Raw genomic sequence first — 27,670 nt, forward strand, 5'->3', positions numbered from 1 at the left:
GCTCTCACTGTTGGAAAGGTTCAACTACATATTTGCCAGTTCTCCAAGAGGAGAAGAAATCCTGCCCGAAGACTTGGTGCCTTGTCTTTAAATGTGAGATCATCCTTGGGCATAAACATGTCCCCAGATTACTTACGTGTTCCCACTGTGAAATTACTGCCATGAAATAGAATGATCAGTCAAACCTGCCCTACCAGATCKTTTACAGCAAGCCAGGTAGAACTGTGTGCAACAGCTGTATGCTATAAAGAAAGGCAGGGAGACCAAGGATATGCCATAATGCTGTGGAAATGGTGGAGCCATCACTCAGATGACCTCTAGAGGCTGGTTCACTCCCTGATGTCTGTGTATAGGATTGATTGCTCTGAATCAGAGACCAGCAATGATACTTCTGGCAGCATTAATTTTCCGTTCCTCTACAGGTGTGTGCAGAGGGAACTGCATACTGCCCTCCCTGTGATTTATATCATGTTTTGTGAATGGCTGAGGATTGAGGCCTGAACTGTGAAGTGCATGCTACAGGATGCTGGAAAGTACCAGAGGGAACGTATTTTTTTTGTTAAAGGTGTAGGGGCAATCCCTTTGTAGGGCTAGGGAAGGATTGCTCTGTAGCTGTGGGAGATCAGGCCTAAACTCAGGAAATGGGAAATTGAACTGTGACTGAACATGCAGGGTGTTGCAGCAGTTGTCAGCAGTCAGGAGGTATAGCTGGAGGAGATGGACATTGCAGCCAAGACAAATATGTTCCTCTTCTTTTCCTGCCCCAACCAGCAACTATGACATGTGGACTTTAATTAAAATATCTATTCTGTGACCCTGAAGAAAAACAAAGTTCAATGTAAAAGGAATGTTTATTGATGGAGCAGGATACATGATTATGATACAGATATGGAGAGAGGTGCCATGAGAAGGAACAAGAATCAGACCCTGTCTCAGATGACATCATAGGCTACCACTGTGATGAGAAAGCTGAAATAGCCCTTTATGGGACTGAATCACAGAAGAAAGTAGGGTGCTTGACCATTTTTTCATCATTTATGATGGTTCTGCGGAGGAAAGTCCAAAAGAAAATAAGCTCAGTAAGAATGATCCAACAGGTGAAGAATATAAAGGATAATTTCAAGACACCATCCAAGAGACCGTCAAGACAGCTCATTCTGTGTAACACAGATAAGAGGCAGATCAAGGGCTGGCTGTAAGCTATACTTATACTCCCAGAGAGTTCCTCATCAGAAAACAGCCAGCATAACTGGCTGAGCAAGGCACAGACCTGCAGTGAGGTGACAGTGTAACTCTGACTAGTGAATGCATCACCTCCATGATTCGTGTCACCTCATATGTTTTTCTTCAGAAAATACGTTAGTTGTCCTTAAAATATTTTCTGTGAGTCTGTGTGAAATACCCTGACTATGCCCATGAAAGGTAGGGTTTCTGCCTTTAAAAGGCAGGCTTTGACAGAAAGYAAGAGGTGGGATGAGCTTGTTAAGCACCTATACTTTTGAGGAAACTCTGAAGGTGTTTTCTCATCCATTTTTCCACACTTTGGCTTTCATGAAATAGGGAAGGTAATGTTTTCCCATGAAAAGCATAGTGGTCTCCACATTAGGCCACAGTGCATGTGGCACAGGACAAGATCTGGGCAATGTCTTTTGCTGATCCCTGAGAAGCCTGGTGGAAACTGAAAATGCCTTTTCTGAAAAAACAGCTCACCCTCTATTGACCATGTCAGTCCCTAGTTCTTGCAATCGATGTCAGTCCCAAGGTTCATGCAGCTATATATTTCGGCTTTCTTACTTTCTAACTGTTCACTCTTCCTTTCCTCTCTTGTTCTTCTCTTTCACTTACCTTTCATAGCTATTGGACCATTCCTGCAACAGACTCTTTGCAAGGTGATTTATACTCAGCAACAGCATATTCGTCTGTAAGAGAAGGAAAGTAATGCTCCATTATTCTTGGGAACTTGGGGACACATCCTATCCCTTCTCCTGGGGGTGAATATGCACCACACAAGCTTAAGCTGGCACTCCTTGATATCTCCTTTGTTCTTGCATATGCATTTTCATAGCTCTCCACTCAGGTGGAGAGCTCCACCAAACTCCCTAGAATACCACCACCAAACTGCCTAGAACACCACCAAACTGCCTAGAATAAAATGAATCTCTGAGTCTCTTCCCCTGTCATTAGCTCCTGATTCAGGAGACTGATAGTTCCAGAAGGATTGGTCCTCTTCTTGTCTAAAGGCATACAGTGTCTGCGTCCAACCCTCTCCCTCCTACACTGCATGCTTGAGAAAAATCAAAAACTTACCTGTCTCATAGTAATCGTACATCTGCACAGGAGCTGCCTTTGGATTGGTTACTACAAAGTCCTGCTCAACTGAGAAAGTGATTTTTTTCTTTTTATTCTGCAAGATCTGGGAACCRAGACACAGGGTTGTCATAAGTCTTTTTATTCATAAAATAATCTCTGGAGGAGACTGAAGTGAGTAGCTGACAGAGCAAGTATTTCAAACCCCGTTGGTATCATGCATATGCCTGATATGAATTATCTACCTGCCCATCTCAGACTAGAATCGTGCTTACAGAGTCTAAAGTGAAGAGATAGATTTCAGATCCTGCTTGTATTGCCACATTATATAGTTACTGCATATTTTGTTGCATGAGGGCTAGAGGGAGGAAAAAAGTCACAAAGGATGGAACTTTTTTTTCCCCATGATCTCCCAAGGTTCAGGACAGTAAGTCTGGTATTGAAACTCCTCCCCTTTCACCCTTGAACATCATGTGCCACCAAGAAACTGGAATCACAAGGTATCACTGAAATATTGACTTCTGTTGTTAGTCCGGTAGGACCATCAGCAAATGTACTTTTGATAAGTAAATTTGGATACAGGGATTAGATTACAGGTTAAAGAAGCAATTTTAAGGAAGGAATTTGAGGAAAAGAAGTAATGGAAATCTTTCCAGAGGAGATCAGAGTACTGATCTAGCTGCTGCTAGAAGGCCTGGGTTATGGTAGAAGACTACCAAAGGGACAAGGGGACATACACTACAGGCAATCTCCTTTCTGGTYTTTTGACTGAACAGAGAAAGAATTTTAACTCTTCAAGCTAGTAGGAAAGCCATTCATTGGAAGCTATTTGGGGATTTGGGATGTTACATGTGGCTTGAGGAATAAGCAGGTTTGTGAACAGAGGGCAAAACTGACTGGGGAGGAAACAAGATAATTGCGCCTTATAAGGTTTATCTGCTCCATAGGTGCATCTGCTACATGCTGTTTTCATGCTGCTTCCAGACCAAATAATCAGAGTTTGAAACTTACATTTTCCAGATAAAAGAGAACACGTGTTTTCTTGTTTTCTACTTGCATCACTGTACGGTCGTCAATGAGCTTTAAAACAAGGAAATGGAGGCAAGTTGATAGATTTTTAAACCATTAAAACACAACTATTATCTCAGAACTTATCACTTTAGCTGTAGGATTCACTCTGTGCCTAGCTAGGTATTGAGGGCTAGCTGATGTTTGGAGTATACATGCTGCTGCATAGAGGGGACTGAGCAAAAATTGTCATCTGATTTAGTGCATAAAAAGAGCATGTCTGAAAATGAGATACACTTCAGTTTATTAAGAAAATACTGCCCTCTCTAGTGTTTTGCAGGTTTCAAAACTAGTCTAGTAGGTTTCCACTCTTTCCCTACTTAGACAGTGGCAGGTCACAGTCTCAGGTGCCATCAAGCTATGCTCTAGCTCTTATTTTTTAGTATATATGTGTTTGAATTCAGTGTAGGGCATGCCTTCAATTCAATAATAAAAACAGAGCTACCAGGCAAATACCTCACACAGTTTGTATTTAATTTATTCTTAACAAGGCATCTCTCTCATTCAGCTTTTATATGACCRCTCATCTCTGTACCTGGGGTGAGTCATTTAATCTTGCTTCTACAGTTTACCTTATCCAGAGAAGACTTAACAGGAACAAAGCCAGAGAGCATCTTCACATCAATAATGACCATGTTGGAGCTATTGCGCATCCCTGTGTAACTGAAACAGAGCCCTTCATCAGTCTGGCCCATATCTGAGGATGGATCACTCTCTGCTCCTAGACTCATAAGATACTGGAAGACTGGAGTGAATCACACACACTTGCTAACTGACTAACATGGTAGATGCTCGAGAGGCCCCTTATGTGCAAGGGTCAAGTTTATGCTAACACAATCAATTACCTGGAGTATCTCAAGATCTTAGGCAAATGACTTACAGATGGGTATCTTCACCACCCTCCAGTACTGATCAGTTCATGGTTTTTGACTTTAAGCAGAATTTAATACACATATCARTCTTCTCTGCATATCCTATTAGCTGTGTGGTTGGACTTTTTGATGGCACAGTACCTGCTTATGAGGACAATATCAAATTTTGCAGATCGAGACAATGGGCAAGAAGCATTTGCTGTCTGTACTGAAAGAGAAAATCCAAAGGCCCCTTCTGGAAGGTGAATGTTGTATCTCAGTGCTGTCTGGAAAAGGAAGAAGATGAGGAAAAGAATCTTAAAGATTTTAGGGAAGTCAAAAAATTAGGAAAAGTGACGAAAAGCTGAATGGAGAGTCAACAGAAATCTGACAGTACTATATGCAGAATGTAGGACACAATGAGGAGGAGGAGGAGGACAGACACTTACTTGCATAAGGACACATCCACTGCCATTCACTGATAGACTGTAATTCCCAGGAACCTCAGGAAGAGGAATCTGTTGCAGCAGGAGCCTATTGTCATTACTGATAATAAATATATTCTCAAAATGTTTCTTGGAACTTATCTTAACTACATTTTGCATAACAGAATTGTAGGTAGCTTCACCATAAGCGGCAAGGGCTTGAAGAGCAACAACTGTGTCCTGAGGGAAGGGAAAATAATAAAAAAAAATTAGCTGCTCAGTGTGCTTGGTGAAGAAGAAATTGAAGTCATAGTTCCAATACAAAGCAAAGTCACTACACTCTGACTGAAAAAAAAACAAACCCAAAAACTCTACTTGTATATAATTTCAGAGTTTTCATTTAGTTCTGTTAATATACATTCTCATTTAGTTTAGTTCATATACATATTCCTCCATTTTAGGGAGGAAAAAGAAATCTCTCTATTTGTAAAAAATGTCTTAAAACATCAAATCTGAGCACTAGAACACATTTTTGATTTTTTCAACTCAACATTTCTGGTGGTAATGCATGTCTTTTAGGCACCTGCAGAGCACTTGCTGGTCATATAATGTCTGGACTTGGAAGCTAGGCTCATTCCCYGCATGAATGTTTGCTTTTGTTTCTAGTCAACTTGCTATTGTATGAATTTCACTTTTCTAAGTGAAATTGAAAGGAGAAAAGAAAGGACCTTAAACCATCTAAGAAAAATCGTTGGTCTCTTTGTATATGAGGCAGTAGATACAAGAGAGAAACAACATTAGGTCTGCTTTGTCACAGGCCCACTAGCTCACCAAGTGCCCAGATTCCTAGAAGTCACCGGGGATATGAAGGGTGTTATATTACCTGGGTGGAAGAGAAACCTCCATAGGGATTTTGTTGTCTGATAATCCACTGCACAATTTCTGAGGCTTTTGTGAGGTCCTCTTGATTACGTTTGGGTTTGTAAAGCAATGCCAATAGCACGTAACTAGTGATCTCAACATCTGCTGATGGGGCATAGGAGGAGGGAGATTTTTCTGTCGGAGATCTCTTCTCCTGCTCCCAGTGCACTGAACCACCTTACAAACACAAAGAGAGAACGAGAAGGAACCAGAACAGATTACTGGTGTCCCTGCTTTATGCTATCACATAGACGTACTGTGTTCTTGTATCTTCCTTACAAATACTACAGAGCAACAGATGCATTATAAATTCACCTCAGATTATCTGAGGACATCTGATAGTTGATGCATGTGTCTGTATTCTCAATTTTGTCAAGGTTAAACCACATGCTATCAGTAAGATCTATTCCCTCTGCCTACCCTTCAAATACCTCAAGCAGCTGAAACTCACCAAGCTTCTTTGCTGATTTCTGTAATCCTCGGAGGAAAAAATCACATTTTACCGTCTTGCCAGCTAAGCAGAAAGCATAGGCCATGAGTGCTTGAGTGTAAACATCACGGATATTCTTCTCAGATGCAGTCTTCAGGCAAAACAAGGAATTTCGGACTACAGGGTACTTTAAAGAAAAAAGGAATGGGTCTGAATTCAGTACAGCTGTTTTCAGTCAGTCATATATTTGTGTGAATCATCATTGGATCAGGGGCCTGGAACATCTGCCATATGAGCAAAGGCTGAGGGAGCTGGGCCTGTTCAGCCTGGAGAAGAGAAGGCTGAGKGGGAACCTCATCAGTGTCTATAAATACCTCAAGGGAGGCAGTGAGGAYGAGGGGCTGGCCTCTTTTCAGTGGTGGCCACTGACAGGACTAGAGGAAACGGCCACAAACTGAAGCACCAAAAGTTCCACAGGAACTTAAGGAAACATTTCTTGACAGTGAGGGTGACAGAGCACTGGAACAGGCTGCCCAGAGAGGTTGTGGAGTCTCCTTCTCTGGAGATCTTTAAAACCCGCTTGGATGCAGCCCTGTGCCCCATGCATGTGCAGGGGGGTTGGACTAGATGACCTCTAGAAGTCCCTTCCAACCTTAAGGATTCTATGATTCTATAAATCTATTTTTTATCCTGTTACCATCATAGCAATGAAAATCGGAACATCTGTTTGTAGAGTGACTTCAAGAGAGAGTATATAGAATACTTTAGGATGGATTTTAGACTGAAACATCATAAAAATAAAGGAGTTTTTAAATGTGTTTTTGAAGATTTTAATGTATAAATAGAAGACTCTCCTTTTATTCTGAAGCTAATTCCTTCTTTTTTACCTTTTTGATAATGATTCACCCTGTGATTTTCAGACAAAAGTCTGTTGTCTTGAACAAATCCAATTTTATGGGGCAGTTTCTATGCTCAGTGACTCTTCTGTAACTTCAGTTACTTCTGTGGAGATGTATTATCTTAATGCCAAATAAAAGAACTTCAGTCAATAACCCTGAGACCATAATGTGACTCCATGTCCTCACTAATGCACTAAGCAGAAATGTCCTCAAAAACATGACAAATTGAAGACAAGAAAACTTATGTATTGAAGTATAACATCCTGGCTTTACTCTATTTTGTACAAGCCAATTTAAAATAGGAAAACACTGCTTTTTACTCAGCTGGATCATCCTTTTCCCAGGATGACCATATAGTTCCTTTGGAAAATTTATCGATCTACCTACAATACTTTACTTCCATAACTGAACCACATATAAGGATAAGCCATAGGGCTACTACCTGACATTTTTTWAAAAAAAATTGAAGTTAAGAGATGTTATTTAGTATTCTGCACCTCCCAAGCAGAAGATCATATCTCTTTGAGATCTGTAGAATCTCCACTTCAATATTGGTGGTTGAAGAAGTACTGAGACCTGATAGTAACTAGGGAAGATATATTCTATGCAAGATCCTCTGGGAGCGCTCTCTCTCTCTCTCCCTCTCTCTCTCTCTCTCTCTGTGTGTGTGTGTGTGTGTGTAGTACCTAGATGTTTTTTAGGAGGCACTGGAGCAAAGCCAACAACGGGAAAACAATGAGAGCTGAATACCAGTAATGAAGGTCTTACCGAACTGGAGTGCCCAGCTTCTAGCATGGCAATAGTGATGTAGGCAGACAGAGACAGTTCATCATCTACTCCTCCCTGAAAAGGACATGGAGAGAGGAATAATCAGTGAATGGCATGAGGAAAAGCCTTTAATTTTCAATCATGATAGCCCARCTTGAAGAGTCTGGCCAGTTCTGGAGGCAGCCCAAAAAGAAGGAAAGCACACACATAGCTGGGCTAACATCTACACTAAAGGAAGCCCTTTGCTGTCACCTCAAAAAACATTACTACCTCAAGCTTAGAGTTCTGCAGTCTTCTTTTATGTGCTCATGAGGTGTACAATACAGTGTGGAGAAACTGACCAAGTTGCAAACAGTCTGTAAAAGGTGTGGAGAGTTAGCCCTTGGCAAAGGACAGGAATTTGAAGAAAAGTATAATATTCAGCAGTAACTGCAGAACATCATCATCAGTTATGAGAGGGTAAACTTCATCAAGAAGTATTTGTCTATCACCTTCAAGGCATTGTTGAAGAGTGTCCCAACACTTCGAAAGCAGCCATCTGGCTTCTGCTTGCTTGCCAGCCACATCAGAGTTTGAGCCTGAACATTGGCGTCAATATAGATGAAGCGATTAGCTTGTGCAAATGATTTGTATACAAAGGCAGTGAGCCTGCAAGGGAAACATGAAGCTGTGATCTGAGCACTATAGCTAGGCGCAGAATAAATCAACGCTTCTTCCTTTTTACCTCTTTCTGCAAAGAGTTATGGCCAATTTGTTCCTGGCTTGGTTTGTCCATATGTGCTTCTTCAGGAGAGAGTAGCAAAAGGAATAGTAGTTAACTGGGATACAGGAAGGAAGACCAGCACACTCTGGAGCTGATCCTGGCAACAGAGCACTGCAGTGCATTGTGTTTCACTTCTATCAGGAAACAGGAGGGGTGACAGTTGAAAAAACATCTGAGTCTTTAGGGATCCTCTTTCCTCTGCACACATTCCCTGATAGGGGAAGAGAGCCTTATTCTTGGTATGTACTTAAGAGTCCTAGTCCTGGCCACCTCTGTACATCTGATTTAACTAGTAAAGAAAGATATCTTTTACCTGCACCTTGTGAAATGAATGCAAGTTAATCTTTGAGCTATTTCCACTCCCAGTGACTTACCAGGTATTCCCTTCTTTATCTCTGGTGCCAAAAATGCTGTAGGACCCATCTGGATGTTTGTATGACAGCTGTTTCTGGTATCCTGCAAGCATGTGGGACATGAAATGTTCTCTAACTTAGAAAAAACTCATATTCTTTTCTCTATCAGATATATCTGGAACTGTAGTGAAATATAAGGAAAGGTAACAAACATGCACCAAGAAGTGAGAGCCCCAAGAGAGCTTAGATGTAATCATGAAGTATCTTGTCCTGGCTAAATGCTAACAAAGTCAAAGACAGGCAAAGCTGTATCAGTCATGTGCTCCACCTAAACTAACAATATCAGGCTAGATGCTGCGCCTGAGTGAAAGAGGAGGAAGASAATGAAAGACAGAATCTCAAATCAAACATGACAAGTGAGCCTAGGAAAAACAATGTGACAAAAGAAGGAATATAAATCAAAGTTAGTAAATGTCATAGCTAGAGCATTTCTTCAGGCCACTGTTCTGTGGTACAGCAGCAGGGCCATACTCCTAGGATAGCCATGCTACTGTTTTTGTTCCCTGGGCCTCAAAGGGGAATTCAGCACACACCATAAGGGAAAGACAGTACTCTCACCGCTTACTAAGTATCCAATGGCCTTGGATTTGACCTCCTCACTCAGCTGCTCTGTCTTGTTCAGGTAGTCCAGGACATAGATATTAGGTGCAAAGAGGACCATGTTCTGCTCCCCACAGCCGAATGGCATCCGGAGGAGTTGATGCACATTCTGCATGGCAGTTCCCATGATGTCACCTGGGAAGTAGAAGATGCCAGGAAACATTGCCACAACTCAGGGCCACTGAAAAAAACAATAATTTCAGTACAGTAGGCAGAGTCCTGGAAGGTCCTGGTTGGGATTGTAAGCCTCTATGGTACCACACAGCTTTCTAACAAGCTTGGATTTTTCACTACTGATTGGTTTGTCGTGTTCAGCTTTACAGTCAACAAACAAATCCCTTTTGTACCTCTTATTACTTAGACTAAATTGCCCATGACAGAAACATAGTTTGTTTTAGTGCCATTTCAAGCAGGTGTTTCTAATTAGGAATAAAAACAAGTAATGTCAAGAAAGTCATCTTCCATGTATGCTGGAGGAGTAATAGTCCAGAGATACTACAGAATTAATATCTAATGCTGAACAGGAACACTGGGTATATAAATGTATCACAAACCACCTCTACATTATTATTATTAGGAAAGTCAGTAGATACAGACCCAGCAAGGGATTTGAGGAATAACCACAGATTACATATGAAAGCAAAGATTTTGTTAATAATATAAACAGTTCAGATCTTAAAAGAACTTAGAGATTTCACTCACATCTCTGACTTACAGGTGAATGTATGAAAGAAAATTATATTGACATGAGTTTATCTGAGGCCACAACTCAAAAATATGTTATTTGTAGGCAAACCATTCAAATATCAATAAAATTAAATGGAAAATTGAAGGATGGATGCTAACAATATTTGGAAATTTGGGTTATCTGATGCAGCAAAAAGCATTGCTGGAAAGCACAAGAATCAGTCTCTTTGCTCAGAAGTTTTGTATTCTGAGAGTATRTATTCTATATTTTAATTTTTTCTTTCTTTTTATATTTTTATTATTTTTATATTTACCAACAACAGAAAATGAGGCACTGGCTGATCCTTTCACCATGTTTGGAGGTAGATGTAGAGCAACATCATGAGAAACCATATCATCTATAGAGAAAAATATTGAGGATATTGTGGGCAGTTGTATACAAACATTGATCATAAATGCAAAATGCTTCTTGTAGAAATTACATAATGAAAATGTACATACAGGAGACAGCAATAGACAGAAACCCACAGATGTTAACAAGAACATAGGTGTCAGAGGGAGAAGAGGCACAGAACAACCAAATTAGTGAAAAAACAGACCAAATGCTGCAGTAATTGTCACTGTAGAACGGAAACCAGCTGAACAGAGCGGTCACTGGCCATGAAGCACTCTTCAATGAAATATTGAGGAGATCTGACTAGCGAGATCAGGGCTGCCCTTGTGCCTTTTTTTATTCAGAAAGGATTTCCAGGAAGCTTTGGAAAGCATTTGCAATCAGCCCCAAGATGGCTGGAAGGGAAAAGTCTGTGTTTGCTTTCCCAACCCCTCTAGAAGTGGAAAGCTAAAAGGTAAAGTTGTCTAGCCAGGCCAAACACTAACCAAAATGAACGCATAAAGACCACAACAGATTTTGCACAGAGGTTGATATTTCCATAGCGGCCTTCCTTCATTATCTGAGAACCTCTGGCTATAGCACAGATAMTGCCGAAGTGACATGCACCAGATCACATGTGAAGTTGGTAGCAAGGAATTGATCTATAAACACTCATCCTCATACTAGTTGCCATTTGTATACAGTGACCTAGGTTCCTCAAGGAATGAAGGAGGGACAGCATGAATGAGAACTACAGTAAAGGATGAAAACCTTTCTTTAAGATCCTCTTAGAACATAAGTATGCAAGGCTCTTACTTTTTGTGCAGATGAGGGAGCTTTGAGTCTCTTCCTTTCTGATGCCTTCAGGCTGGATGATGATGGGAAAAAGAGACACATGCCACAAATGAGAAYAAAGCAGGTGGAAGTAAAAAATGCAGTGACAGATGCATCATCCTCAAATCTCATTCTTCTGTATCATAGGAAATTTGGATTCAKACAGTAGTTCAAAGATCAATACTTGATGTGGCTGCTACCAAAGGGCTCCCATGAAATTGAGTCCCTCATTTCCAATGCCAACACTCATTGATCTTCACAGAAGTGGACGTCAGATAGGAATGAACTTGCTTGAATAGCCAAATGCTATGTCAGCTAGTTGAAGGTGGAGCCAAATTAAGAGTTTTTTAGGGAATCTGGAAAGCTTTCACTTGCTTTTTATACTTTTGCTGCATTATTCTTTATTCACAGATGGGGGTAAAAAGAAAACAGAAAGAACTGTTAATAATACCTCCACCAACAATGTTGTGATCTGGGTGTCCTTGTAGTCAATACTGATATTCCTGGCTGCTTTATCTCCACAAGTTGAACCGTCCCTGGTCTTTGCAGTAATGCTAAATAGCACATCACCTTAAATGGTAAAAGAAAAAGAGAAAAAGAGACTTTTTTTTTTTTTTTTGGTAAAGAATGAAGGTCAAACTAAGTGTTTTCAACACTTGATGAATGATGAATCCCCACCAATACTGAATGATGTAACATAATGACTCCAGGTGAGAGATAGAAGGAAGAGAACTGATTGTTATGAATTGGAAAAAAAAATATATGCTGTACTTCTGCGGGGATTGTTTGGCTCAGAGAGCTGGAACAGTGGCAGACCAGATTCTCAGAAGGCTGGAAGAAGGTCTAGTTTTCAGGTGAGGTAAAAATTGATTAGCATCAATCTTTGGACAGAAAAACAGATGGATTCACAGTCACTTACCAATTTCTTTGGGGAAAACATTCCAAACATATGTCTTTCTTTTTTTGGCACATACACATCCATCATTCTCTGGGGAGAGAAGTTTGGCTTCATAATTAAGGGAATCTGACAGAAAAACATCAATCTGAGAATAGAAAGAAAAATGGGATGAGATGAAAATTCTTCACCACAGGCAAATGTTGTTTATTTGTTAGGTAGAAGTGACATCTCTCCTTAAGTCCGGTATTAACACTGTACAGCAAAACTCATGCCTATCTCTTACATGAATTGTCCATCAGAGGAAACTATAACTGTGTTATTTTTTTGTCTGTATTGTTATTCCCAATGTTAAATATCCCATGCATGCATAGAATTCCTGATCAGGGTATTAAGTTATGTTCAGTTAAACTGATGCTAATGGCTTTGAACTGTCTTGAAAAGGAAAACACCATTCAATGTTTTATTTTGTTACTATAGGAATTCTTGAAAAATGAGGATAAGAAATGAATATTTAAAAAAATGGAGACTTTTTTCCTAGAATATTTATTCTAGGCCTTTTTCATTTGTTTAGATCAAACTGTTAACAAAAATGTTGATAAATCTTTTATAAATTGTGTATGGATTTTTCTTCCTTTGTTGGTGATCTCTCTGTGAGATAGAGGATGATTCACAGCACGCAAATGAGGCAAGCAAAATTTGGGCTCTATATCTTCTTGTCTTTTTAAGATTCCTAGATAAAATATGTAGGAAAAGGGGAAAAAAAAAGGCAACCAAGCATGCAAACAGAAAAGGCCTGTTCTTCTTTCTTCAGGAGACACTTATGCCATGCATATACCCCCTCAATATAGAGGTCCCATGCATATGTGGTCTGGAAGTACCTTTTTTTTCTGGAGAGTATTGAGTACTGGGAGTATAATCTTCCACAGTTAGGGAGCAGTAGATTCTCTAGGTGAGCAGACATTTCCTAGGAGAAGTATTGGGACTTTTCTACTCCCTGTTTTGATAATTCTGGGTGCTTTTGCCAAACAGAGGTAGGGATTATCTGTTCTCTATTTCTTGCCTTCTTTTCCTCTTTTCTTGCTTCCCCCTCCCATTTCTTCTGTTTGGAATACCCAAGTCCTTTAGCTTTTCACATCTTCATACATTCTAAGGACCACACTGAAACCATTGATGGCTTACAGAACTGTGAAAACTGAATAATACACTTTGCATATGCTTTGCAAAACAATTGTTTCCTTCTTCTATGGATCTCTGGAGAAACTGGCTCGAGCATCAAGCCTAGGCACCTTCAGAATAGTCTATGATTAGGTAGATAGAGCAATTCACCAGTCAAGAGCAAAGACAGCTTTGACTGTATAAACCAAGTATGTTGTTTTTTCTTTCTTTCTTTYTTTTTTYYTTTYYTTTTTTYYTTTTTTTTTTAAGACTAAGAGGGCTACAATTCATTTAGAGATGGAGTAGGGATGAAAAATATGGACATAAGTAGATACCTTCAAGCAGTGGTTGAAGTAGCTGAAGACATTGGCTCTAAGTAGGAATTCTTCTCCACGAATGATAGAGTATGGCAAAGTCAAGTCCACAAAAAAAGGCTGGAAGGCAGTTAAGGTGGCAGGCACAGAGATACCAAATCCAACCAAGCCTTCCACACAGAAAGCATCAGCTTTCCACTCAGTAATGGTGTCAGGGACAGTGTATGGAATACTTGCTTTTCCAGTAGAGCTGATGGGAATGGGTAGATAATGAGTTTGGAAAAGAGAAGTTTCACATATTTAGTTCTCAATACAAAGGTCATTATTCTTACTCGGCAGAAATCCCGCATTCAAAACCTTAGAACCCATCACCCAAGTCTTCTAAGGCAAGATCATTTGAAAGTACGTCTGAACATCATTTCCCTCAGGTTCAAAAGAAAACTTGGAATTCATGTTTTGCAGTCAAGAGAAGACATAGTTTCTAAGAAAGAAATATGACTCATGATACACGCCTTATGGGAATAGATCCCTTTGGAAACAGGGTAATGGGGAAAAGGTTGGGTGATGACTGAAGCAGTTAGATCTTCCAGGCCTTCACTATCATCTTCCAGGACATCATGGGACATACTTAGTCATTCTTGAAGGAAAGGAAAAGTAATGATAATAATAAAAAAAGAAATACYCACTTTGTTAGGACTATATCCCAAATCCAAGTTTCAGGAAAAAATTCTCGAATAGTCTCAAGTATGAGTCTTTTCCCACGTTCCTCTCTAGCAACGTCAGCTGCTAAGAGATAATGTGAGATTAGGTCAAATCTGGTTCACATAGCAAGGATCTCCAGGAAGGTCAGGCTTTAATATGCTTGAGTCAGTATGATGATTAGTGTTTATCCACCTTTTTTTTTTGCTTGAGAATGTCAATATTTTCACAAAGGTATTAATATCACTAATAGATCTCTGAAGTAGGCATAACTTGATGTCACAGAAAAAGAAAATATTACTGGAATTGCCTTTAGCTCTTTGGTCTGTGTGCCACCTGAACTATCTTTCCAAACAGGCTATGGTCAGAAAATAAACGGTCTGTGATAATTTTGGTTGACAATGCTTCCTGGCATGGAACAGAATATAATTCAAAAACTGAGACTTAAAAAATTTCCTTTGGCACTGACCATTATCCCAAAATGTCTCATTCTGTGCCAGACTGGGATTCAACTGAAGTACGATAAAGATTTGTATATTGCCAAATGATATTCATGAGTAATATCCATGTTGCCTTTCCTTACCACAGATATATCTGTTCATTTGAGAGAAATGCATTTTTTTCTATATTCTATACTTTGTATTAAAAGTCTTTTCTGTACGCTGTATTACCTGGTGATTTGACATTATGTGTAGAAGCTGTGAATCCTACGTTCAGGAAATATGGTTGAGGTCTTATGGTCTCACCAGCACACACAACTGGTTGCCGAACCCTTGAATTGGTAAAAAATTTAATGCCCATATCCTGTAAAAAAGCACATCATAATACCAGAAAGAATTATAATGCAGTAGGTAGTGTAGTTCTGCTTTTCTCTATTTCCCATTATTTCCTTTCTCCCACAGAGAAGTCCAAGACAGAATATACACATGCYGGAAACCATGATATGCATAGGAGCCAATTTGCGAATGCATATCCATGCAAAGAGTTTGCCACACATGAGTTTTGCTGACAGTGCCATTTGAAGAAAGATCCGGAATTTTGTCAATGGAATCCCACTTCAGAAATTTATATAACTTGTAGGATATTTACCCTGAGGAACTGAGAGACATCAGGGCCTAATCCAGACATTACAGGTGTGTAATACAAGCCATTGTGGAAGATGCTATCAGATGAGACACATGGGTCCTGGGGGTCATCTTCTAGATTGAGTTCATTGAAGATGTAGCCTTGTAGATCTTGCAGGGGATGTAGGTTGTACACCTGTGAGAGAGAAGAAAAAAATAAAAACAGTGTGTGGAAAGATAACTGTGATTATACAACCATGTACTGGTCATTATCAAAGCTGAGATGCTRGTCTTTTTGAAACCATACTCTTTTCTCACATAACGCAAAGATAATCAGATAGCTACCTGACGAATATACAAGGCCTTCTTTTCTGTCTTTGGATTCTGACTCTTTATGGAATGACTTTTTGTGTTTGGCCTTTCTGGATATATAATAACCAGGACAGAGCTCATAGAGGATGTGGTATTTACTAGGATGCTCATAGTTGTTGATTTGTGATCATCTACTTAAGCATCCAGAATAATTTTGTGAATGCTTAAATTACTGGTTAGTCCAAGTCCTGCATGAAAGCAAGCTTCTGACTGCCAAAACACAGGAGCAATGTATGACACATGATAGATGGTGAATGACCATCAGGGGCAAAAAGCAGTAGAAGCACAGTCTAATAATCGCAGGTGGAGAGATATTGTTAGTAGGAAGCAGTGTTGGAAGAGCGCTGCGGTAGGAGACGATGTATCTTTTGGGTAACTTACAGTTTCAGCAGATAGTTCTGTCTCAGACTTCAGGAGCAGAACACTCTGATCCACAGCCCTCACAGCGCAAAAGGAGTTAGCAGCAGCTTCAATGACCAAGCTGACATTGGAAGCTGAGAGTAACTGCTTTTCAGAGAATTGCAACTGGACCTGAAATTGATGAGAGACTTATTGACTTGATAATCCGTACTGCTGAAGGTTCCTTGGTATGTATGTGTGGATGGGAAGACAAGAAAAGCAGAAGACTGTTCTATTAAAGTATGGATCATCTAACTAGGTAGGGATATGTAATCTCCAGTGTCTCTGCTGACTCAGCCTGCACTGTAATGAAAGCTTAAACTGAAGACAGAGACTTCTACATTGTGATACCATAAATGAAGAATACTTCTAGTGATTTAAAATATAGTGTGATTCTTTTGCTGTTCTTATCAAATCAAATCCTATTATCACATTGATGGCACAATATGCAGTACAGTGAGCAAATCATATTTTTACCAGGTCCATGACTGACCTGGGGAAATGCAAAAGATATTTGAAAAATCTATTTCAAATTTGTGCTACAGAAGAGCAAAAATGGAGGAGGGGAGAACACATCAGGTAAATAGAAATATTCAGTTCAACCTCAGTTGTTTTGTCTGCTTATATTTTAGTTTGTATTTGGGTATCTTTTACCTTTTAAGAAAATCTCATTTTAATTTGACAGATCAAAATGTTTAATTGAAACTAAAATTGTAAATAAAGCTTAAAAAGCGATATATTTTTTTTCTTTTCTATATGTATTTCACTGTGATAAACCAAAATTGCATTATATAGTAAATAACCACTGGACTGTAAGAAATTCTAATACACAGCAAACTGAGATAAGAATAAGTGTATCCAGTACAATAAAAAACAGAAGATCCAAAACAAATAGGACACCAACACAGTGAAGGAGAGGCGAGCACAATCTGGGAGTAGTGCTGGTTTCTTGAAAAAGTAGTTTTAAAGTTAAAAGAGAATTTACCCTTTGTAGATAAGGTCAGATAGAGATGCTAGTAGGGGAAAGGTACAAGATCAAGGGAAAAAGAGGAGAATGAAGAGAGTAATAGTGAGAGAAGTAGATGGAAAGGAGAAATAAGACTGGAAATCTGTTGTGGATGCTTGTACAAAGAATTTGAATTTATTTGACAGTAAGTAATACTAGAAGTATCTTAGTTCCTCTCACCTTGTGTTTGAAGCACTTCTCAATTGGAAATCTGACACTGTCTGCTATCAGCTCCTTTGCAGGGTGTAAGGWATATACCAGCAACCGAAGGGCTGGAGCCATTTTCTCATCAACCACAAGTGGGATGGCAAAAGTGCCATTTTGATCTGTCAGCAGAAGGAAAGGGTCTAACAAACAGACACTCAAAGATCAGCTTTTGTAGTATCCATCCTAAACTGATATAAAAGTGTACCAGCCAGTGGAACAATTTGTTCCTGTATATTAAACTGAAGAATCACAGAGTGACATGGAGTTATCTGGAAATGACATTCATCAATTCAGACAAAAGTCTAGGTTTGAACATGTGCCCCAATTCAAATAGCTTCCTAAATCAGGCACTCTACTTTCTCTCCCTTTAGGGAGATTTTTACAGGGCACCTTTTTGGCTAGTATCACCTGATTCCTTCGTCTGTATATTGAGGTTGTTAGACTTAACTTGACTGTACCGTGATCTTACTGGTAGTACTGGTATCGTGTACACATGCAAGAAAAGAGAGAGATAAAGCTCAACTACTATTTTCTATATAAATCCAAGAAGTTTTGTCTTGGTCGACACCACTCCTTCCTTCCTCCTTTTCTCTCAACTTTTTTTTTTTTTTTTTTTTTTCACTGTGTAACTACATAGGTACTTCACTTACCAGCACTGATATTGACTTCAATTTCCCCTGTAAGGACTATCCTGCCTTTCGCCATACCCTGTCAGAGAACAACAGAGAAAAGCATCATATTTCTGTGCTGATAAAGGTTAGAAGGAGAAAGTTGTCACTTTCAGTGACAAATCCAACTCAGAAAGTGTTGGGTATATATTGGGATATGAAACCCTCCCCAGTATGTTGGGAACGTTTCAAGTCCTTAAGCATCAACACTTGGTCTTCCTGAATGCTGTCAATGCTGCTGCTACAGCTATGGTTGTGTATACTGCTCAGAAAACACATGAGAAGGAAAGGATCAGGCAGCAGGGTAGACACAGAACACTGTAAAGAGCTGCTTGAGAGAAGGGTTAAGAATCTTTGTAAGACATTATGAAAGTGTGTCATTACTGTGAATTAGAGTAACATGGCCAGAGGTGGGTATGATTTTGCCGGTGCAAGCAGCTTTACCAACCTGCCTCAGTGCTGTTTCTGTCTTTGGGTTATTGATCAAGGAGATACTGGGCTGAGCAGTTATCCAAAGGTTAGAAGAGTCACTGCTGTAATCACTGCAGTAATCACTGCTGTAATTGCTATTTGTCAGATAGATCTGTTGCAGAAGAGACAACAGATCCTTGATCAAGCTCTTTCAGCAAAGCCATGCAACAACCTCACACTCACCACATAATAGAAGTTCATAACATTGATGCTCTCATATTCTTCTGTATTCAAGACATAGTGCACAGTGATCATCCTTTTTTGCCCACAGATCAGATCTTTCCACAACGGCTTAATCCTCACAAAACTATTAGTCCAGGAGTAGAAGCGCTGGACTGAAATAGATGCATCGGGATAGGAAGGCTCAATCCAGCCTTCAGAATGACATTGGTCACTGGTTTTATATATTGCCTAATCAGGACAGGGAACAGGGAAGAAAAACAAAACAAATATATCTCACTAGGGAATATCAAAACATTACCACAAATTGATATCAGAATGATCAGTTCACAAAATTCCCAAGTAGTAAAGTCGAACAGGTACAGAAGAAGTTGTATTGAAACAACTCATATAGAAGCCAGTGAAAATATATTTGATTACTAGAATTTAAACTTCATCCCATCTTTTTGGGTTCAGTTTGAGGCTAGCCCTTTCTCTCCTATTCATATTTATTTTGTACTCACTTTTAGACTGATCTCGGGTTCAAACATTTCAGATGTTTCAATGCTAAAATCAACGATGCCATTAACGTCAGTGGTGAAGTTGTGTGTGTTCTTGTTATTCACAAATAGCTGAACAACCTCATTAGAAATAGGAAGTTTGTCTTTGCCTACCAGCTTGATCTGCAGGGGAAGAAAATGTCAGAGATTCAGTTTTCTGTACATAGATATTCATGTTTTTCACACCTTTGCTTTCTAGACAGCAAAACTGCGTTTCTTTTTCCTTCTCCCTTCCAAATAGTATTTAAGAATTAAAACGCCACATTTGTGGCAGCTCCCTTAGGGGATTCATACACTTAGAGCAACAAATGATAGTGATTGTGCAGGGGATAAATGTGAATATCATCTGATTGGGACAGCATGGAGACTGGGATCTGGTGCATTTTGAGTAAGTGTGGGTGTCAGGTTTTTTTTTAGTTATTTGTTTGCTTGACTGTTTTTTGTCTGTTTGTTTGTGAAGAAACAAGGAAACTGCCTGAAGTACTTAACGCCATGCATCTGAGATGTGACATTCCAGCTTCCTGCCAAGTGTCTTTTATCATTTTTAATCTCTATTGTGTGTGAGAATTTTTATGTATTTTTATGTATAACACAATAGGAATTCACTGTGTTATATCAGCCCAAGGATTCTCTTGCCTCTTCTTCTCCAGTAAGGGATGGTAAGGTGCACAGCAGCCTGAAGAATGGGTGTGGGAGGGAATGAGAAATTTACACATCTTAGAGAGGAAAAAATAAATCCTTAAAGGAAAGTAATTCCCCTGCTTCAGTGCTACTGGTAAATTGTCCTCATTGTTCTTTCCTCATTGTTAAAAAGAGAAAGAAAATGAAGGAAGGAGAAAGAAAATGATATTTACTCCACCCCACTAAAACACTGACAAAGAGTTATACAGGATTTGTCATTCCACTGCATCTCTGCATCTCTGTTCAGTCATCTGTACCTAGGATATCACTGTCAATTCTGAAAGGATAGTAGTGAGGTAAATTAAGCTGAAAATACAAGCAAGAAATTTGCTAGTTAATTGTTTTAATTCAAAATATTCAAATATTCAAATATTCAAAATGGAAAGGGCTCAGTATAAGCTTATACTTCTCAGCATTCAGAACTGCTAAAAGGGCCATCGGTAGGTAAAGAGAGAAGCTCTGGGGAAAAGAAATCCTCAAAAAGTCTCCCAGATTTTTCTGTCACTGTTTCCATATGACCACTCTCCAGTCATCTTCAATACAAGGACTTCTATATCTCCTTTCTTACCTGTCCAAAGTAAGGAATTCCTCTTCTGTAGTGGCGGTCCATACTCTCAAATTGTATACGGCTCATCACTCGAGTAATGGAAATAGACCGGGTAGCTGTAAGTTGCAGGCCTGTAAGATATGCCTAGTGTCAGAAGATATACTTTGTTTTGCCTATAGCTTCAACAGAGTCAGAGTGTTTGCCTGTGTTCATAAAAACCGATCTTCATCAGGAAGACATCCTTGTGCTTAGCAGACAGAGATTGAATAGTTCTTATTCTCTTCTTTGCTCATACCACTGCTCCTACTTCTCACTGTCTAGAGGAGTTTACCTGTTCCTGTCTCTGTGACAGTGGCTTTCACATCAAGATTCCTCATGTAACCAATGCGGTTTAGCTCGAAGATTTTGGAACTGAAAACCTGAGAGAGGCAGCCCTCTGACTCCAGCTGGAAAGGTAAGAAAACAAATGTTAGCAAAGTTCACGGCTTACAAATGATACTGACAACAATGACTCTGCTTTTCTGATTTTTTTTTTGTTTTGTTTTTAAAGTATTCAGTATTTGTAAATCCATTCTGGTTCCATTTGGTCTGCCTCAGGAAAGATCTTAAGGGCTAACAGCAACGGAGGATGGGTCACACTGTGCAAAAGATATCTTTCAAGTGATCTAAGAGGAAATCTGCTCTCATCAGTTTCCAAGTGAGATAAATGAAGAAATTCTTGCAGGCAATTGTCTTATTCTTCCTGTCAATCAAATATTGACTCTGCCTGCAATATTACTGGAGCATGCAAGGCAGTTGTATATGTTCTCCTTTCTTCCCTTTGTGATGTTAGGATTTCTTAGTCTACAGATAAGGAAATACTGTGCTGCATGCTGTACTGTATGAACAGGGCTATTTTTATGTAGATAGGTAATTAACCAGCAAGCCAAAGTGTCTCTGCAAGTCTTCATCTCCCATAATGGGAAAAGTTCCTCAGCAATGCCAGGTCTTCCACAGTGGAGTGAAAAATGCAGGGGAAAGTGGTTATTGAGTTTTATGTGTTAAAATGAGTGCCAAAATGTCAAGAAAAGGCTAGGGAATGCTTGAATAAAATTCTTGAAGGAAAATCAAGAAGAAAAACTATGTGTCCGTGAGTTTCTAGCTAGTGATCTGGAAAACAGAGTGATGTAAAGCATCAAGGAAAGAAAGGAAGAAAAGAAGGGAGGGAGGAAGGGAGGGAGGAAGGGAGGGAGAAAAAAAGGGAGGGAAGGAGGGAGGGAAAGAGGGAGGGAAAGAGGGAGGGAAAGAGGGAGGGAAAGAGGGAGGGAAAGAGGGAGGGAAAGAGGGAAGAGTAGTGAGAAAAGAAAGAGAAAAGAGAACACAGGCGAGGGGATGAGCACAGAAAAAATAATTATTATGCGTCATACGTCTTTGGTAACTGATTGACAAAGTGGGGTTTTCTTGCACCGCCCATATGAATCAAAATCTCTGCACACGCTGAGCTGGACTTTCCCTTCAACAGGTTGGCCATAGGTGTATCTGGTGAAAGAGGAAATAGGTCCATGAACTGATGCTTGAAAAATTGACTTAAGCAAACTTATGCAGGAACAAACCCAGGAAGAGCACTGACTTGGGAAGTCAGAGCAGAAACTACTGGAGTAGTTTCATGGTCTTTTTCCCTACTCATCTTCTATTGCAGAAAGGTAATAGAATTTAGAAAATGAAATATTAAGAAGTTTTTTTATTTTACSCTAAATCCATGAAACAAAACCACGGCTTGTGCCTTAAAAAGCATCTATAAACATGATGGCTTCCAAACAAATTATGAATTTTCATTCTTCAACTTAAAGTCCTGAACTCACTGAAATCAAAGTAAATATGTGCAAGAGTATCAGGATTTTAGCAATGGATTCCAAGTTACAAGATCTTAGTATAAGAGTCATCATATTCTTCTGAAGGACTAAGCCTGGCCTGTGTGGGATTTGAAGTCAGCTGAAACAATAAAATCCCTGCTAGAATTTAACAGTGGTCTTCCATATAAAGGCCTCCTTCTGTGGGTTATGTGGGAGAGGATACCTCCTTCTATAGCAGGGGATCTCTCCTAGGATTTGGGCAAAACGCTAAACAACAATATAAAAAGAATATTCAGAAAATATAAGATCGAGAAAAAATAAATAAATGGAAGCTTCAGCTTCCACTAAGGCAATCCTGTCCAACCTCTACTGAGGTCCCGTTTATTTTGTTCTTTCTCTCAGCCCTTCAGCCTTTTCTTTTTTTAGCATCTGTGGGAAGTTTTTGGTCTTCAACATATATACTAGTTTTTCTGTATCTAGTACTTACACACCACAGACTTTCACTGTGAAATTGGTATCCATGACTGTGAGGCTTTCTGGTGCAGTGACAATAACATCAAATTTTGGCAACACTAGGATGAAGAATAAAAAGAAAACAGAACCACCAACACAATGTCAGGTTGCAGACCCTCTCAATATGAAAGCAAGAAGGTCATCAGCATTAATCACAGATGCCATCAGAACTGAGGTGTCAAAATGATCAAGAAAATATCTTCATCCATGAAGATTCATGATGAATAAAAGTTCCATTTAACTATTTCAATAACCCCCTGGAGAGAGGTCAGGGGCTTCTGAGGTAAATCCTACAAAGTTTAGATACCTTGAAGAGTTATAAACAAAGACACTTCTGGACATGGCTATGAAAGTTTAGTTTGTCACAATATTTTTTTTTGTTCATCTCACTGATATGTTAGACAGCTTTTTTTTTTTTTTTTTTCCTGGCTGAACCTGTGAACTTGTTAATTCCTCTTCTACGACTTTGTCCTTCCAATTCTTAATGATGATTACTTCAAAAGATGTTTGAAGTATTACCAATCAAAACAATTGAGTGGCAAGTCTCTAATAATGCTTCCTACTCTGAAAAAAACAGCAGGTGGCATTTACCATATTCCTCCACAAGGAATGAATGACTTGTTCTATCTCCAGATTTCTTTACGATGATAATTTTGTAATTCCCCAGGATAGGCTCTTCAGTTAATGGGAATTCGATCTGGACAATGTTCATCTCTGAAGTCACATTTTTCCACTGAAAAATCCTGTTGCCCCTGGGATCCTGAAAGAAAATGATTAGAGACTGGGAGTTTATTTCCCTGGGATTTTTTTTTTTTTTTTTTTTTTTTTTTTGGGCTACTAGCAAGTTAAAACAGAAAGAAACAAGCAAATAGGGCAAGTTGTTTTAATTCGTTGCTAGAGTTGCTTACTACATATAGCTTGAGCTAAATTATACCACAGGATTCCTATTAATATTACTATACCCTTATCTACTGATTTCAGATTTAGCCATCCTCTTCCATCCCAGGTACAATGTGCAATCACCAGAGAAAGTTCCACTGTATTGTCCTTCCCTAATTGTTAGTATGTATATCTAATTTTGTGTAAAGAGAGGAGAAAAAGAAAATGCCTTCTTAATTGTGTGCCCCCTTCAGACTAGCTTGTTCCACACAAATCTTGTCCCTTAGTTGCCAGCTACAAAATAAAGGAAGGGAACATTTATTTTGCATTCAGTGGGGTGTCATTTGCCTCTGACATGGCAATCTGTCATCTAATCTGGCAATCTGACATCTAATATTTCATGTTAGATTGATAAAAGAAAATGCATTCACACCATTTCTTTGAACTCTTCAGAGCACTGTCTATATAAGATGCAGATAACCTTCAAATATTTACATTTGTCAAAAATATATATATAAAAGCAAGAAAGTGATTTGACTTCACTGTTTAAAATCTTAACTTAATCTGCTATATGTAAATATACATGTATGTATATATTCCATGTCAGAAAAGCTCAGACAGCATTCTTGAATTCCATGTTAATCTCTGCATGTCAGCTCATGAGCAGAATCTGGCTCTGTGTATAGACACACAAACTGATATAAGCACTTACAATTTAGATTTTATCTTTATAGGTACAATACACTACAAGGAGAAAGATCTCTTACCTGAATTGTAATCCAGGGATACTGAAAAAATAATAATTAAAAAAAATGGAAGAAAAGGTTAGGTATTTGAACAAATAAAATTTTCTTTCAGTATTGCAAGAACTGAATAATTACGAGTATAATATCAGTTATAAGAGCTCTTCATCTCCTTAATGTATTTTAAATACTTGAATTGCAAGCTTCATAAAGAGAAAAGATAAAATGAGAATTCTGGAGCATATTCTGACAATAGTGAACTTAGTGCAAGTCAAAAGCATTTGAATAAATAGAGTTAAAGGGGTGCAAATGAGCTGTGATCTAGGTTTCTTCAATCTATAAATCCTCATTCTGCTTATCTAGCACCAGCTTGCTCTCCAGCATTACAACAGAATGAGAGAGGTCTAGTATATATTCTTCCATCTCTTGACTTATGCACTATGTGTCTGAAGTCAGCTTGTTGTGCAATTAAAAGAGTATTCCTCTGATAAGATAATGCAGATGGCTGTGGTAAGTCTTTTTCATCTCCCCATTTCTAAAATGGGTGAAATATATGATAGACGACTTCCCTCTTGTGGCAAGCAAAACAGTAAAGCCAGAGASCGTTAGGCAGGCTTTCTAGGAAACAAGAAAGGAACAAGAAAGTAGAATATTTCTTGAGATTTTTTTTCAGCAATAGCACGCAGTTTTATTTTAGGAATACAATCTACTACACTAGCACACAGTAGTACTGTTCTGTGTGACTCTGACATGTGCTCAGAAAATCATATTTATCCTTTGGTATTTAGTTTATGCAAAAGCTTATTTTATCCACAGCAACTGTTTACCTAAAGTTTGATTGGAGATTATCTCAGAACAATTTGAAAAACAGGAAATGTAACTTGTAAAATCTGCTTTCTTTTCACTCACCATCTCCTGAACAGGTTTAAAGTTGAAATCCAGAGCAACAACACGAAACATCACTGGAAAGAAAAGGAAAAAGACATTAGCGTTAGCTGGAGTTCATTTGGCTGAGCATAACATATTTCATTTTAAAATCATGGATATGACTTTTGTTCTTTAGATTGTCTTTGATGATGAGTGGTTTCACAGATAGGAGACTATAGGAGCATTTTTTTATGCTAGACATGTAACTAGTGCTCTAATCACCTCTTTCTACTTGCTTGACCTGACACTAGTAATAAAATAGTGAAAATAAAAGCTTTGCCTTCATCTAGGAAGAAAGGAAAGATAAAATGAATAGACAATGAAATGACAGTCTCTGGCTATCCTAAAGGTGTGTCTCTGAGCAAACACTCACAAATGTTTTTATAAACACTGCAGACATTTTAATAGAAGCTCTAAAGAAACAGAATCCATTCTAGACTATGGCTTAGCCTGAAGGACACCTAACAAAGAAATTCCTTTCCTGACAGTATTGCTTCCGAGAATTTGCTTCCTAAAGATAATACTATGAAGTAAAACTTGCTATTCACCAGTCTGTCCTGGTTTGTAGATGGGTTTGTCCGTCTGCACAAAGACAATGCTGTCCATGTTCCAGATCATCACAGACCGTCTCTCTTCCAAATTAACTGTGGTGCCATTGACAGAGAAGGAAATGAAAGCCAACAGGCCAGAGCTGACAGGAGGAATCTGTGAGGAAACAGAAAAACACAGGAAAGATTGTTATCTTGAAGATGTTAGCCCAAGAAACAATTTGGCAGCTCAACCCATAGCCTTGGTTCCTGCAAGGACACATTCTGCTCAGTTCTATTATCTATTAAAAATCCCTACTTGTCTCTCAATGTATCTCTTTCACTTTCTTCTGTTTTTGTTCAGTATGTCTTGTTCCTTTCATTACTTGTTCTTCTGTTCTATCCCCTGGTCTACATTCTTTTCAGCTCCCTGGTCTATGTTCTTTTCAGCTCCCTGGTCTATGTTCTTTTCTCCTTCCCACCTTTCTCATAACCCTCTGACATCAGGTATTCCAATATAGTCTTTCTCTGTTAGGACTTTTCTATTGGGACATAAATAAAAAATTAATTTACCATAAAGTCGAAGCACTGTAAGCCATTGCTTGTCATCATGGTCTTCTCAAAAATAGTAGTGTTAACAGCACCATATTCTAGGACGGCTCTTGCAAATACTGTCTGATTGAGGTTGAGGAACTGCCAGCAAATCTGACCTGGAGAATCATTCTGGAGGACTGCAGGTACCATCAGCACATACTGCCTGTGAGATCCAAAGAGCACATTGATTAAATCATAGAGAATGGAAAAGTGTTTTCGTCAGCAATAAAAAATTGGAAGTATGGAGGGATTACTCTTCATTGCTCAATACTCACTGAATAGATTAGATCAAAATATAAAATTCACATACCCTTCAAGTGTTCTTTATTTCTTGCACACACAGCCTGGCCTGAGCTTCCCACACAACTCTGCTACTGCATCCCCACATTTTTTTCATTTAGCACATTACCTGAATTCTGTACCAAGCTGCTATTACAGTTGCTATTGCATTTTTCTGAACACAGACATAAACTTCTAAGGAAATTTCGCAATTGGCAGACGGTCTTTTTGGCATAAAGTGAGAACCACTTGCTTGCTGCCTACACGCCAGTTTAACTTTGCTCTTCAAATATAAAAAGTGAAGGATGGCAATATTTTATATTTAAAGTAAAAACAACAGCATCAATTAGCACTGCTTTTAAAGCCTTACATTTAATACTATTAGGAATAATGTGGTAGTTCTTACGGCTCAGGTTCCTTTGCAGCTGATATATGCAGGAGAAAAATAACCAAAAGACACTTTGGCCACATTTTTCTCCCAGGAAGACATAAGGAAGAGGGAAATATTCTTCCCAAGGAACAATACATTGTGCACTAATTTAACAGCCCGAAAACATTCCTCACTGAGAGCTCCAAAGGAAAGGAGTCTACCACCCAACTCCTCCCTGGCTCCTTCCTTAGATGCTAGTGCCTTTATATTTGCAGGAAGGGGTGGAGACCCTAGTCTATCTCACTGCTTTGAAGAACCTCCCCTTATCCTACCACGACCTATACCAACCGTCTTCAGATTGAAGCACCTTCCAACAGTTCTCAGAATGTTTGGGCAAAATGTCCATAATAGTTTTGTTTTCAAGGTGAGAGGTTTTACTTCTTCTTACGCTGGTGCTTGGTACAGAA

The 27,670-nt window shown here is 39.0% G+C and overlaps 1 protein-coding gene across 1 annotated transcript; it reads right to left on the reverse strand.

The window, feature by feature from the left end:
- Window positions 1–1,028: 1,028 nt before the first annotated feature.
- LOC112952038 (ovostatin-like) lies at window positions 1,029–27,361 on the reverse strand. The gene is made up of 36 exons (XM_026044821.1): window positions 27,240–27,361; window positions 26,534–26,717; window positions 25,982–26,138; window positions 25,416–25,468; window positions 24,531–24,551; window positions 23,476–23,644; window positions 22,859–22,943; window positions 21,946–22,057; window positions 20,871–20,985; window positions 20,561–20,670; window positions 19,276–19,434; window positions 18,776–19,003; window positions 18,104–18,161; window positions 17,427–17,572; window positions 16,223–16,372; window positions 15,495–15,665; window positions 15,077–15,209; window positions 14,393–14,489; window positions 13,728–13,956; window positions 12,259–12,382; window positions 11,791–11,909; window positions 11,322–11,373; window positions 10,447–10,530; window positions 9,404–9,580; window positions 8,807–8,888; window positions 8,161–8,317; window positions 7,670–7,744; window positions 6,024–6,189; window positions 5,535–5,749; window positions 4,676–4,891; window positions 4,389–4,513; window positions 3,948–4,038; window positions 3,319–3,387; window positions 2,308–2,413; window positions 1,846–1,919; window positions 1,029–1,046 (listed from the first exon to the last, which is right to left on the reverse strand). Exons 1-35 carry the CDS (start codon window positions 27,359–27,361, stop codon window positions 1,855–1,857), a joined length of 4,422 nt encoding a protein of 1,473 aa, XP_025900606.1. The 3' UTR covers window positions 1,029–1,046; window positions 1,846–1,854.
- Between the last annotated feature and the right edge of the window lie 309 nt (window positions 27,362–27,670).

The sequence above is a fragment of the Nothoprocta perdicaria genome, unplaced genomic scaffold (assembly GCF_003342845.1).
Source record: "Nothoprocta perdicaria isolate Ctin4 unplaced genomic scaffold, notPer1 scaffold_386, whole genome shotgun sequence".
NCBI lineage: Eukaryota > Metazoa > Chordata > Aves > Tinamiformes > Tinamidae > Nothoprocta > Nothoprocta perdicaria.